The following is a 14,825-nucleotide window of genomic DNA, read 5'->3' on the forward strand; positions in this document are numbered from 1 at the left end:
GCATTCACAGCTTGTTAGTTTTTAAAACGTTCTTTATGAGGGGCGCCTGGGTGGCTCAGTCAGTTACACTTCCAGACTCTTGGGTTTGGCTCCGGTCACGATCTCAAGGTTTGTGGGTGCGAGCCCCGCATCCGGCTTTCTGCTGTCGGCGTGGAGCCCGCTTTGGATCCTCTGTCTCCCTCTCTCTGCCCCTCCCCCCCCACTCGCACTCTTTCTCAAAAATGAAAAAAAAAAACATTTAAATAAATAAATAAATAAATAAATCTTCCTTTAGAATTCTTTGGTCACGTACAAGCTTTAGACTATAAATGTATCAAGCTTGCTTCTAATACCTTCTGAGTTTTGTTTTTCTGCCTGGGAAAATATTTCCTCCACTTCTAAGAGCACCTATTAATTCATATTTATTTTGCTTTACTTTTATTTTATTATTTTATCATTTTATTTTATTTTATTTTATTTTATTTTATTTTATTTTATTTCCAGTATAGTTAACACAATTCACTGTTTTGTTTTGCTTTGGTTTTGAGCCTCCTTGAAGCCTCCATGGTTTGCATTTAAGTTTTTGACCCATTTGGAATTTATTTCCGTGGAAGGAACACAGGAATCCGGTTTTCATTTCTCTATTCTCCAAAGGTTTGGCCCCTTGGTGCTGACTTGCAATACTGCCTTCATCCACCCCGAAAATCTCGTATGTGGGGGCACCAAACTGTTAGGAATCCCATACATTTACAATGCATCTTACAGTCCGATGGGGGTTTCTCTGCACCCCAGCCAGCCCCCCTCCCCTCGCCATTACACTCCTTTCCAAAAATTCTCCGTAACTCTCACATGGCAACAAGTTTTCGTCTCGCACTCCTACGTTAGCCTCCAGGAGCTGGAAGGGGTAGTGGAGACCTTTTGGGTTTTGGTTATGTTCTCAAGACCACTGACAGCCGTTCGCATTGCTTAGCCTGAATGTCAAAGTCAGGGGGAGGCCCCTAGCCCGTGCCCACCCCACCCCCACCCCGCACCCCCCCTCCCCCACCCCCGCGGCACATGAGCTCCCACCCAGTTCTTACACATCCATTTGCTTTTATGGACTAATCACGCTCACGGCAGCTGTCCCCGCGGTTTACTTGTCATTGAATTAAGCGTGACAAGGCATGTGTTTTGCAGGAATAGCTGCCGGAGTTTTTCAGGCACGGGCATGGCCGGACCCCAAACCTAATCTAAAACCCGGTGTCCACAGGGATACACTTTCCAAGACAAAGACGCTTTACAAGAAGTGCAAATATTTGTTCAGAAACGGCAGCAGACACGTCTAAGAACTGTAGAAAAAACTGGTTAACTTAGCAATATCCGTGAATGTGGCTTGGGGGTAATTTAGCGTTTTTTTTTTTTTAAGTGTTTTTATTTTTATTTTATCTTTTATTTTATTAAAAAATTTTTTAATGTTTTATTTATTTTTGAGAGAAAGAGAGAGAGCATGAGCAGAGGAAGGGCAGAGACAGAGAATCCCAAGCAAGCTCCAGGCTCTGAGCTGTCAGCACAGAGCCCAACATGTGTCCCGAACTCACGAGCTATGAGATCATGACCTGAGTCGAAGTCAGACGCTTAACCGACTGAGCCACCCAGGCGCCCCTATTTTATTTTTTTAATGTTTATTTTTGAGAGGGAGAAAGAGAGACACAGGTGGGTGGGGGAGGGCCAGAGAGAGGGGGAGACACAGAATCCGAAGCAAGCTCCAGGCTCTGAGCTGTCAGCACAGAGCCTAACATGGGGCTCAAACTCACGAGCTGTGAGACCATGACCTGAGCCGAAGTCAGATGCTTAACTAACTGAGCCACCCGGCGCCCCTCTCTGTTACTTTTAATTAGTTAATTCATTCATTGTTTAATTAGTTATTGTGTGTGTGTGTGTGTGTGATTGTAATATTCAAAGAGTATTTAAAGGCATAATGTGAAAAGTAAGACTCTCCATATCGCTATTCCTCCCATGGTCCCTCTCCCCAAAATGTAATAGTGACCGTTTCTTATTACTGCTTATTTACTTATCACTTCCGGAGAATAAATTACCCACAGATGAGCATTCACATACAAATCTTTCACCTTTAAACAAATGCAGTCTTAATATGCATTCTTGTGAATTTCTCCTTAAACGATGGCCTGGAAAGCTTTTCCCCTCAGCACATGGTAATTCATCCCAAGAATGCCCAATGATTGATTTCATCAGCCCTGAAATCACAGGCATCTAGACTCCCTCCAGAGTGGACAGATCCACCTTCCCACCAATAGTGGGTGAGACTGCCCATTTCTCCACAGCTTCACCAGCAGTGGGTTTTTACCCAACTTTTAAATTTCTGATTGGTGAACAACTGTATAATTCATTGCTTTAAAAAACACTTTTTTAAAAAGATTTTACTTGTAAGTAATCTCTAAACCCAACATGGAGCTTGAACTTACAACCCTGAGATCAAGAGTTCCATGCTCTACTGACTGGGCCGGCCAGGCACCCCCATATAATTCATCGCTTTTGATTCTAATTCTTAAGTAAGAATGGTGTTGAATGTTGTGTTTTCACACACTTATCAGCCATCTTGATTTCTTTCCTCTAAACTCTCTGTTCATGTCCTTTGCGTATTCTTCCGCCAGGTTGTCGAATTACTCCATGATTAGCTTTTGGTAAACAAATTAGCGTGTGTCTGTTACATGTGCTGTGAGTATTTTTCCCAATTTGTGGTTTATCTCTTTTCTTTTCCCCTACTGTCTTTCCAGCGACCAAAAGCACAGACTCTACACTTCTAAACGAATTACACTACGTAAAATAAGTTGGCACGTTTATGTGTTGTGTACGTATTTTTGGATTATAGGGTAGCTCCTCCCCAGTACATTCTTTCCCAGACATTTCCGTATCTTCTCATATGAGAACAATCTTTCAATAGCTCGTGTTGTCAACCCAGGATATGGCTCTGGTTAAACAGAGCCAGCAGCTTGAAAGTGGAAATCCCAGGAAACGTGGTATCATAACGGAAGCACTAAGCCTCCGACAACTCCTTATCTTCCTCGAAATTGCAAAAGTCGCAGGAGAAATGCCCCTCTCACACGAAGCACTAAGATAATCCCTAAGACCATGCTGCTTGGCAGAGACCTGCCCCACATTCTCTTGCTAGTACGTGGCCATTAGGCCTGGACACGAGCCAGGACCGGATCTGTGAGAGCTGCACCTGACATTTCATTGAGCGGGACACATGTGCTGGGTAGAGCCAGGGCTCCCGGGGGCAACATGACAGGCCCCGACATGGCCTGTGGTGAGCTTTAGCACAGATCAGCACAGCTCTCTGGTCTTCCCTAGCACCCCTTCCATCACAAAAAGTGCAAATCGATAAGCAGTGGTAGATAGAATTACTGTGTCATCTATGGGGGAACGAGTTAATCCGACCACACTAGCTCATGTCGTTTGGAGTAAATAAGGTATTCGTTTGGGTGCTTTTTACAGGTCCGTGACGTGGTATTTTTTTCATATGGGGAAATATATATATATTCACATATATTTAAGGAAATATAAGACATATGTGACTCATAATCCCATCAACCGATGGAGCACCATCAAATTGATATTTTGTAAAAGCAACACAGGTTTACCAGTGTTCTTTGGAAGTATTAGTTGTAATTGTCAGAAATCAATAAAAACTCCAGAAATTTGGCCTCAACTTAAGCAAACAAATATGCTCTACGAGACTTCTCCCTGATACTTTTGCAGCAGGGAATATGTACAGTGTAAAACCTTTTGCCCATCAGGTGGCAAAATGCTACCTTGTTTTGATTGTGTTGATCGCAACGTGAGTGCGGTGAGGCAATTTCTCAGTCATTAGTGGATTGCCTGTTCAGACGCTTTGCCCGTTTTTCTATTAGGTTGTTTGTCTTTTGCTTATCAATTTGAATTAGTTGTCAATAAAGTTTAAAAAGTAGATCTTTGCTGTGATATATAGTGCAAATATCCTCCATGTGAGCCATTTGTCTTTTTGTTTATAGTAACGTTTGCCGTGAGGTGGGTTAAAATTTTTATGTTGACAATTGATTTTCTTCCTTTCATGGCCCTGAGGTTTTATATCCTGCTTAGCAAAGGCTTTCTCACACCAGAATGATGGATGAACTCACCTATATTTTCTTCTACCACTTTTGTAATGCCATTTTAAGTATTTTATTCTTCCATGTGTCCAGTTTCTTTTTCTTTTAAGTTTCTTTCTTTATTTTGAGAGAGACGGAGACAGCGTGAGTCGGGGAGGGGCACAGAGAGAGGGAGAGAGAGATTCCCAAGAAGGCTCCACACTGCCAGCACAGAGCCCGATGTGGGGCTCTAACCCATGAAGCCGTGAGATCATGACCTAAGAGTCAGACACTTAACCGACTGAGCCACCCAGGTATCCCTCAAATTTATTTTTTTTTAGGGAAACTAGCCCCTTTCCCCGCTGCTGGCACAACACCACTCGTTATCTCTCTTTTCCCTCTGATCTGCAAAACCACCAAATGAAATGCCCCAAATCTATGTGTTTCTTCCTGGATTTGCTCTCCTGTGCTACTGGTTCATCTGTGACTCCGGATTCATAACATATGTGTATAATATCTTTTAATAACCCACAAGCCCATCCTCTTGCCTTGTCTGTTCTAGAATTTTCTTGGCTACCCCAGCTGTAAAAATGTTAAGCCATTCGTCCTGCAATCACAGGACATACAGGAAATGCCCAAGTTAAACCCGATCCAGAGGCTTGAAGGAGTCACGGTAGTTTTGTTTTGTTTTGTTTTCAGTGTTGAATCTTTAACCCGGACAACTGCTTCCATTCCTTCCCACAAAGCGGTATCGGGAGAACACCTCAACTGACAATTGGCACAGAGTCAGCTATAATGCCAGACCGTGCCAGTAAGATTGGTTCCAGGTTCCCTCATAATCCCTGCAGTGAAACTGAAGCAGTTGGTAGATGGGCCGGAGAAGTTTCTGCCATGTGGCTGAGCTCCCTCGCTTCTATAACTGCATTGTAGAGGGCATGCTTGGGCTGGGATTTTAAAATCAAGGCAGCCCAATGAGAACCAACATGGCGTTTCTTCAAAATATGACAAGTTGAGGGGCGCCTGGGTGGCGCAGTCGGTTGAGCGTCCGACTTCAGCCAGGTCACGATCTCGCGCTCCGTGAGTTCGAGCCCCGCGTCGGGCTCTGGGCTGATGGCTCAGAGCCTGGAGCCTGTTTCCGATTCTGTGTCTCCCTCTCTCTCTGCCCTCCCCCGTTCATGCTCTGTCTCTCTCTGTCCCAAAAATAAATAAACGTTGAAAAAAAAAATTAAAAAAAAAATATGACAAGTCGAACGACCATATGATCCAGCAGATACATCTGGGCACGTACCCCAAAGAACGGAAAGCAGGGACTCAAAGACGTATTTGTACGCCCACGATCTGGGGAGCTCTGTTTGCAACAGCCCAAAGGTGGAAGCCACCCAAATGCCCATCAGTGGATGAAGGGATGAATGAGAAATGCGCTGTATACTCGCAATGCATCTTGTTCAACCGTGAGAAAGAAGGAAATTCTGACACGGGCTACAACAGAGATGAAACTTGAGGATGTTATCCTAAGAAGCAAGCCAGTCACAAAGAGACCAATACTGTGTGACGCCACTTACAGGAAGTACCCAGGCTTGTCAGAGTGGAGAGATTGAAAGGAGAATGGCGGTGGGACACGCGACTCTTGATCTGGGGGTCATGAGTTCGAGCCCCACGGTGGGCAGAGAACTCAAAAAAGAAAGAAAGAAAGAAAGAAAGAAAGAAAGAAAGAAAGAGGAAGGAAGGAAGAGAAAGAAAGAAAGAAAAAGGAAGGAAGGAAGGAAGGAAGGAAGGAAGGAAGGAAGGAAGGAAGGAAAAGAAAAGAAAAGAAAAGAAAAGGAAAGAAAAGAAAAGAAAGAGAAAGAAAAGAGAGTAGAATGGTGGCTGCTGGGGCTGGAGGTGGGAGAACAAGGGGTCACTGTTATTGTTTGTAAAGTTTTCATTTTACAAGGTGAAGAGAGTTCAGTGGATGGTGGTGATGCCAGGTGCACAGAAATGTGAACGTACTCGACAGCACTGAATTGCACCCTTAAAAAACGGTGAAGGTGGGGGGCGCCTGGGTGGCTCAGTCGGTTAAGCGTCCGACTTCGGTGCAGGTCATGATCACGAAGTTCGTGGGTTCGAGTCCCGCATCGGGCTCTGTGCTGACAGCTCAGAGCCTGGAGCCTGCTTCAGATTCTGTGATTCTTTCTCTCCCCCTCTCCTGCTCATACTCTCTCTCTCTCTCTCTCAAAAATAAACATTAAAAAATAAAAAATAAAGATGAAAATGGTGAAGATGGTAAATTTTATGTCAAAACTCACCACTGAGTTCGCTTAAGAGTATGCATTTCACTGTATATGCAGCATTTTACCTACAAATGAAAAAAAAAAAAGGATAAATGGATCATGGGTAAGTTGACATCTTTATTCTTGACCTGTAAGTACATAACTGTAGCTCTTTCTAGAGCCTCCGTGGTTCCCCAGCCGGGCCACCAGCACTCTTGCAGTCACATCCTCACTGGGTTTCCAGCTCTCCCCTCACCCCCACCACCCCCCAACCCCATAGCCTCATTCCCCACCAGCAGCCAAAGGCAGCCTGTGAAAACCTAAGTGTGATCCTGACCCTCTGCTCAGAACCTCCATGGTTCTGGACTCACCCAGACTGAAGCTAAAATCTAGCCCTTTCTGAGGCCCACAATCCCTGAGAGATCAGCCTCCCAAACGGCCCTGACCTCACCTCCTCCTGTCCTCCTCGCCACCCCCCTCTGGCCACACCTACCTCCTCCTTGTTTTTTCTCAAACACACCAGGCATTCTCCTGCCCCCCTTCATGCTGACTCTTCCCTCTGTCTGGGATGCTGTTCCACCAGCCAGCCGACTCTCTGGCTCCCTCACCTCCTTCGGGTATTGCCTCCCCAGAGATGCCCTCCCTGACTGTTGCATTGAAACGGCAACACTCTGTCTCACATACACTCTCATTCACCTGGACCCCCCTCCCGCTTTGTTTCAGCATCATACCCACCACCGCTTACCTGTCAGCGTCCCTGGATGTGCGGTCTACCTCCCGCCAGAACGCCAGCCCGGGAGGGCGGGAGTCTTTGTCTTGTCCCTGGCTGGCACACAGTCGATGCCCACCACATCTGGGCTGACGGCACGGATGACGGAAGACACTGCCTGCAGGGCCTCGGCCTGTGTATGCAGAGGCTCTTGGGGATCACTCCGGTCCCCCACAGTGGCTCCCAGGCACGACCCTGAACAGGATGCTGCCCCCACGTGTGAGATGGGCTGAGGGGCTTCCTTGCAGGTGGCCGACTTCCCCTGCATCTCACGGGGGGTGGGGGACATCCCTGGCTGTCCCCCCAACTTCCGGCCGTGTCAGCCTTTCAGCCTCTGCTGTGGGGCTGGGTGAACTAGGGGAGTAACTGACTGCATCTCGGGAGGTAAAGCTGTTGGCCAGATATGGCTCTTGCACGGAGGGAGGACGGTGCACCCAGTCAATACCAGGTCAATTACCGGGTCTCCATGTGCCTCCTCCCTGGCGCCTCATCCCCCCATCCCCTCTCCCCAAAGGCCGGCTTCCCCTTCCGTCTCCTGTGCATCTTCCCTCCCTGACCCTTCCCATCACCTTTCAGAAACCCCCAACCTTGCCCCTGAAGGATCCTTCCCTTTCCTCAAGCGCAAACTTCTCCGTCCAGAGCTCTCCACCAGCCGCTCCGCTGGGTGTGCATGAGAATTCTCAGGAGAAGTTGCTGAGGATACAGGTTCCCAGCACAAATGCCACCTCCAAGCGACCCCGGATCAGCAGGTGGGGCCCAGGAATGGTACTTTTCACAGAGACCCCAGGTGACTGATGCAGCCGCCACCCTGGTTCAGGAAGCCCTGGCAGGGGAGGGCGTTGGGCAGGAGAAAACTGAATTTTTAAGCTGAAAACCTGCCTCTGTCTGAAGGGAGGGGAGGGAAGGGTTTTCATCTTCCGGCCGCTTTTCAAAACACACTAACATGTTCACACAAATTCATGTCACCAGTTACCTGTTTTCGAAACTTCTGGAAACCCCCAAGATCTGCGGGACATCCTTTCGCGTCGGTGGAAGGGTATAGCGCAGAAAGGACACCTCGGTGGCATCTTCTGTCATGGAAAACTGACAACCCTCGCAGGACTGACGACAGCTCGTGCCAGGCTGGGCCGCTGTGTGTAGTTCACTGGTGATGGGGGTGGGGGGGGGAACCCTGTTCTCAAATAAGCCAGGACATAGCCTACAAGAGAGCCAACAGCTACTTAATTTGCTAAACTTTATTTTGTACCATACATGTTTACATTTACCCATCATGGTGTCGATCTGTTAACACAATGGAACCCTTAATGGACCTGCCCTTGAAACTGGGTGCTGGAGAGTCACGGGCTTTCCCAGCTTGAGAGCAAGTGCACTCCTGTGTTCGGTTCTGCACAAACCCAAGGAAAGCCTCGAGGCACACGGCAGAAGGGCCGCAGATAGAAGCTGGGTTCTTTCCCCCCGCCCCCGCACCTTCAGTTAGACTCCTCCAGGATTTTGAAATTAACTGTTACGAAGAAATTTATTTTCAAAGCGGAATTGCTAACAACGTCTAACGAGTGCTCACGTTCTCCATCACAAAAACAGAAGGGACGCCCCTGAACACAGAAAGGGCTAAAACCGCGTGACAATATTAGGCAAATACACGGATGTGCTACCACACAACTAAAGTTAACAGGAGCGTGTGAATTACAAAGGGAAACTTCTTCCGGAGGGTTACATCGTCACAGGGCATGCACGTGACTGAATCTCTCCCACCTCCGACCTTTCTCAGCCGCCACGTTTACAAGTTCAATTATACGCAAACGGATGGGAGAAACAACTCATGGGAGATCTGTACAAAGTCAAGTTCACTTATGAACACAAGGTAATATTCTGATAGTCTCCTATGTGACTGGTTTGGCTTACGACTGTTTAAGTTCCAGCTTTTTTTTTTTTTTTTTTTTTTAAGTATATGTGTTGCCGAAGCAAGAACCTTTTTTTTTTCTTTCTTTTCCCAACACATGGGGGAGCCTGGATGGCTCAGTTGGTTGGGCATCTGACGACTTGATTTCAGCTCAGGTCATGATCTCACGGTTGTGAGATAGGGCTCTGCGCCAGGCGTGGAGCCTGCTTAAGAATCTCTCTGCCTCTGTCCCTCCCCCTCCCCCGCATGGGCGCACACTCTTTCAAAAAAATAATAAATTAAATAAATAAATTAAATACATGAAAAAAAAAGGTTTGGATTACATCTTCGAGCATGCTTTGGGCCTCCCAGGACACTATTTGAAAACCAATGGTGTCAGGTACCCCACCCCCTCCCCCTACACACACACACACACACACACACACACACACACACACACGGGAGACAAGGAATGTTGGTCTATTCGGATGACAGAAATTAACAGCCAAGTTTTTAAGAATTTTTTCCCTCTCTGATTTCAACGTGAGGAGGGTCTTTAGCCCCAAGGACACAGAGTTTGGTGGCGCTGGATGGAATTAGGGGCTGGGAAGCCAGAAGCACCTGAGTCCTTCCCTACCGATCACCCCCTCTCCCCATGGGCGTCCTGAGACGGCCAGACGCTAAACGGGAATCCAAATACCACTTTTATTAACAGAATCTGAAGCTCAAGTACGTCAAGGCCTAAGTCCCCTAAAACTAACTCTTGGGACCTTCTCACCCTCTGGCTAGTTAACTGGAGGACGGAAGCTGAAAACCAGCAGGAGCAAGGCAGGCAGGTCTGCTTGGACGATCTCAGCTTAATTTACCCATGATGGAAACACAGAGAAGGTGGGAGAATATGCCAGACCCTGCACGCAGAGGTTGGCTGGCCATCCAGAAATCAGGGAATGAGGAAGAAAGGCAGAACACGGATGGACGTTAACAGGGATCCCGCCGGTGTATGTAAAGGTAAATGTTCTAGAATTTTCCCAATCTGCTTAGTGACCCTCTAACCTCTGAAGGTGAGTCAAGGGGAGGTGCAAAAGCAGGCGTGGCAGAGAAAAGAGCAGAGCGATGTACCTCCCTCCCTTAATCTCTCTCACCTAAGAGCTCACGGATACTTCCCCTCTGAGAGCCACATCTTTACAAACGGGGTCCTTTAAGAGTCAAAAGTTCACTCAATAAGAAAAAACTTTTGTTCCCGATGTGATACTTCTTCCTTGGACGTCTTTCAACTAACCAGCTATGGGTGGTCCTCCAAATCAAAGCTTTCTGGGTTCTGTGGATTAGAAGAGCTCAAAAGGGGAAGTGGGTGTCCTGTGGAATTTTTTTTTTCTTCTCACTTCCTTGGTCCTTTTCAGTGCTTGAACATTCCTATCCCCCAACCAGGCCTCCAGAAAACTCCACCTTCAAAGCCATCTACCTTGACGACCCATTGATCACTATCACTCCAAACCACTGAGTTTTTATTAAGGGAGCTGGGTCAGACGGACTGGCAGAACGACTGGAGACTACCACAGCGACAGTCACCGACAAAGGAGAGGTGGCGGATCTGCGTGGCCACCTCCTGCCCACCGGTGTCCCCCATGTTGGCCTTCAGGGGCTCCTAGGAGGCAGGTCAGGGCTCTCGCCCTCTAACACCTCATCTGCCTCTTCCACCGCACTGGGGTCCTCCTCATGCACCCCCTGACCTGCCCCCACCCGGCGCTCCGGCTCTTCCCCACTCATCCACTTGTCGGCGCACCCCAAATGGCTTCTGTGGTCGTTCTCCCCACTGGAGGCACGAGGGGAGCCTTCTGGGTCGGCCTCTGGGCCCTGTGAGGTCGAGGCTGGCAACTCCGCGGGCTGTGGGCCTCGGAGGGCCTTCTGAACTGATGCCTCTCTTGCGGCTGGCCCTTTCTTTGCCATCATCGGTTTTTTCTGGGCATCTTCCGAATCGACAAGGACGTAAGAGACAGGGCCCAAGCTTACCTTCTTTTTCTTTCTCGTGGGGGCAGGGCTCTTTGCCAAGGCCCAGCCCACGGCCTTCTTCTTTGGTGGGCCTTCCTGACCGCCATCTTGGTCTGACTCCGAAGCAACCCCAGGACTCACAGCTTCTGACTGGGCATCACGGGACGGCTTGCTGGGAGCCTTCCAGGCACATTTTCCCGCAGGCTTCTTCAAAGCCGACTCCTCCTGCTTCACACAGGGCTTTTTGTTGCTCCGGATAGCTTCCGACACCTCCATGTTTTCCGCGCCATTGGCCTCAGGATCCTCCAAGGCGGCTGAGCTCTTGGAATGGTGGCCTTTGGGTTTCTTCCAGGCCACTGACTCTTGCTTGGGGTTTTTTTTCTGCTTCTTTCTCCTGGAGCGACTTTTAGCTCCAGCTCTGCGAACCAGAGGTTTGGGGGGGTCACCTTCGTCTTCCATGTCATGCCAGCTGCCGGGATTCTCCGTCTTCAAAGCAGAGCCTACTTCTGCAGCCCATCCTGGCTCCTTCTTGACCTTCCTCCGTGACGCTGAAGCTGAAGCTGCTACGGCCTGGGCACCAGTCACCTCTTGCGCCCTCACTTCCTCGCGGCTGCGGATCTCGGCATCCATGTAGAAGACGATTTGCACCACTGCCCCCAGGAGCACCCCCAAAGCTTCTGCCCAGTTCTCCGGGCGCTGATTCTGCGGCCGTGGGGCGTGGCTGAGCTGGAGCAGGTGGACCACATCCTCCCACGTGCGCCCCTCGGCATCTAAGAACTCATTCAGATTTTTTAAAAACTCAGCATCCTGGGTGGGGTCCCTACAAACCACTCTCCAGACGCCCCCCCTTGCTGGGAACTCCCGGGGTACGGCCCTGAGACTCACACCCTCTCCCACCTCAATTAGGGCAGCTTTGGCGTTCTCTTCCCTCAGAAAAATCTTATTGAGCACGAAGTACGGGCCCAGCGGGGAGAGGACCCCATGCAAGGTCTCCTCAATCTCTGCTTGACCACAGTCCTCTGGGATGCCCGTGACCAACAGGGACCTGTGGATGTCCACTTCCATACCCCGGCACCAGTCCTCCAGAAGGTTCATGGCCATGGTGGCAGGCACCTGGCGGCTCTAATCCCACGTGCACCGAACCGTCTATAAGGTGGACGAGGGCTGCAGCGGGCCCCAAATACTGATCCTGTAAAGTGACAGGAGAGGGAGGTCAGATTCCCCGGAAGACGGCCGGGCTCAGGGATCTCTGCTGCCCCCAGCGCGGCGGGCCTCCCGGCGGGCCTCGCGCCTTCCCAGGTCCCTCCTCCCCAAACCGGGCCCCGGGTGCTCACACGTGTTCCGCGACGGGCCGAAAACCGCGCCCCGCCCCGCGGGTGGCGGCCGCCCGGCAGGGATCCTTGCAGCCTCGCGTCCCGGCCTCCCGGGTCGGGTCGGGCTGAGGACAGGCCGCCGGGGAGGCAGCCGCTCGCCAGGCGCCAGCTCGGGCCACCCAGGCCGGCTGTTCCCGGCGAAAAGGGCCGAGGGGCCGGCGTCCGCTCCGGCCCCGGACGGGTCACGCGGCGCCTCGAGCCCTGCAGCTGCGCGGAGCCCAGGCCGGCGTCGCAGCGCGCGCTTGCGCACTCGCGCCCGCGCCGCCCGGCCGCGCGGCTCCCGCGGTCGCCATGGCAACCGGCCGCCGCTGGCAGGGGCGCTGGGGATGGGAGCCCGGCTGGAGAGCGGATGGTCAGCTCGCCGACCCCGGGGTCTGCGCATTCTCCGATTTTCCCTCCAGACGCACTCTTTCCATCCTTTTCGATTCAACGGGGGCCTCGGGGACGGAGGTGGAATGCCCTGACTTGAGCATGGCAACCAACTAGCCCTCCTGTCTTCCGCCTTCCTGTTGGGTTCACCCCCCATCCCCCTCCCCCTCTGGGAGCCTCCAGAAATCAGAGGGCGAGAGGAAAGGGCAGCTTTAACGCCCCATGAGGTCCTCTAACAAAACCACGGCTCCTGCCAGCTCTTTCGGCTACAGTTCCCAGGTTCCAGAAATATCCAGAAACTTCTAGAAACTCCCGGCTTCTGCCCACACGTGCGCTGCAGGCCTGGATATAGTGCCTCACTTGCCTTGCTGGTTTCCTCAACTTGCTGCCCAGGGGCAGCACCTTTGTTGTTAGTTGATGAAACACTCCTCAGTGACTCTTAGAGCTGCTGTTTCCTGGTCGGGCCCTCGCTGACATATCTAGAATGCTGCTTACTGGCTGTGCAGTCTCGGACATATTGAGCTCTCCAAGCTCCTTCCTCTTCTCCCCAAAGGAGTATCAATAAAAACCACCCTGATCTGGAAGGGATATCATATGTGATGCATGCACTGAAGTACAGTTTGGGCCTGAGTATTCAACTTGAATGCTATTTAAATCCCATTTTGGAACTGACCTTTGCAAGACCAAATAGCCAAAATGCGTGTTCCACTCATCTCTAGCATCCCTGAACTTGGGTGGGATCGATACCTTGATGTAGCAGTATGTGTGTGATTGCCCCAGTTCCCATGATGTTTCATGCAAAAAAAAAAAAAAAAAAAGACCCGTCATTCACATTGTTAAATCTGAATATCACATTCCAATAAACACTCAAGCTATAACTAGAGTTTGAAAAGCTCATGCACTTTACCTGTTGGAGTTCTATGAATCAACTGAAGAATGAATGTATTTCATCATGCAGCGGCTTTCAAACACGGCCATAATTCTTTGATGTTCCTGTGGAAAAGTGGTGATCTCTGTCCTTCTTACTGCATCTGAGCTGGCTTGTAAATTCTTTGACTAATAAAGAGTGTGGTCAAAGGGAAAAGATTGAACCAAGAGTATCATGGAAGGAAAACCATGTGACTTCTCAGGCTATGTTATAAAGGGCCATACAACTTTTTCCTTGTTCATTGGGACACTCATTCTTGGATCGCTGAGCTCCAAGGAGGAAAGTCAACTTTCCTCTGGCTTCCATGTTGTGAGGAAGCTCAAGCCAGCTGGAGAAGCCACATGTGTGTGCCCCAGTCAACAATTCCCAGCTTAGCCCCTCCTGCAACTGATCGCAGCCCAGGCACCAGATAGAGGAGTAAGGAAACTTCTAGGTGACTCCAGCTCCCAAACGTTTGACTCACTCCCCAACCATTGACATTTTCCTGGTGGAGACCCAGCCACCATGTAGCAGAAACAAGCCATCACTGCTGTAGCCTGTGTGAATTCCTGACCCAGAGAGTCAATGAGTGTAAGCAAACAGTTGTTCGACATCACTACGTCTTAGGATTGCTTATTAGGCAGCAATCAATAACTCGAAGATACTGCAGAGGTGGAATGTGGCGAGAATCAATGACAATTGACAAAGCATTACTATAAAAGAAAACATGGGGCGCCTGGGTGGCTCAGTCGGTTACGCGTCCAATTTCCACTCAGGTCATGATCTCGCGGCTCATGAGTTCGAGCTTCTCATCGAGATCTGTGCTGACAGCTCAGAGCCTGGAGCCTGCTTCAGATTTTGTCTTCCTTTCCCTTTGCCCCTCTCCCACTCTTGCTCTCTCTCTCTCCCCCTCTCTCTCAAAAATAAATAAACATTAAAAAAGAAAAGAAAAGAAAACAGAGCAACAATCTTAAAATAGGGGCGCCTGGGTGGCTCAGCTCGTTAAGCATCTGACTTCGGCTCAGGTCATGACCTCACTGCTCTTGAGTTCGAGTCCAGCGTTGGGCTCTGTGCTGACAGCTCGGAGCCTGGAGCCTGCTTCGGATTCTGTGTCTCCCTCGCTCTCTGCCCCTCCCCTGCTCACCCTCTGTCTCTCTCTCTCCTTCAAAAATAAATAAACATTTAAAAATTTTTAATTAAAAAAA

At 49.7% G+C, this 14,825-nt stretch overlaps 1 protein-coding gene across 1 annotated transcript; it reads right to left on the reverse strand.

The window, feature by feature from the left end:
- Nucleotides 1-10,617: 10,617 nt before the first annotated feature.
- On the reverse strand, nt 10,618-12,078 carry PNMA8A (PNMA family member 8A). The gene has a single exon (XM_047077388.1). The coding sequence runs from the start codon at nt 12,070-12,072 to the stop codon at nt 10,618-10,620; it is 1,455 nt and encodes a 484-aa protein (XP_046933344.1). The 5' UTR covers nt 12,073-12,078.
- Nucleotides 12,079-14,825: the final 2,747 nt, after the last annotated feature.

Source organism: Lynx rufus, unplaced genomic scaffold (genome assembly GCF_022079265.1).
Source record: "Lynx rufus isolate CCGP_SWC_20201006 ecotype Redwood Valley unplaced genomic scaffold, mLynRuf1.p SCAF_16, whole genome shotgun sequence".
In the NCBI taxonomy this organism is placed as follows: Eukaryota; Metazoa; Chordata; class Mammalia; order Carnivora; family Felidae; genus Lynx; species Lynx rufus.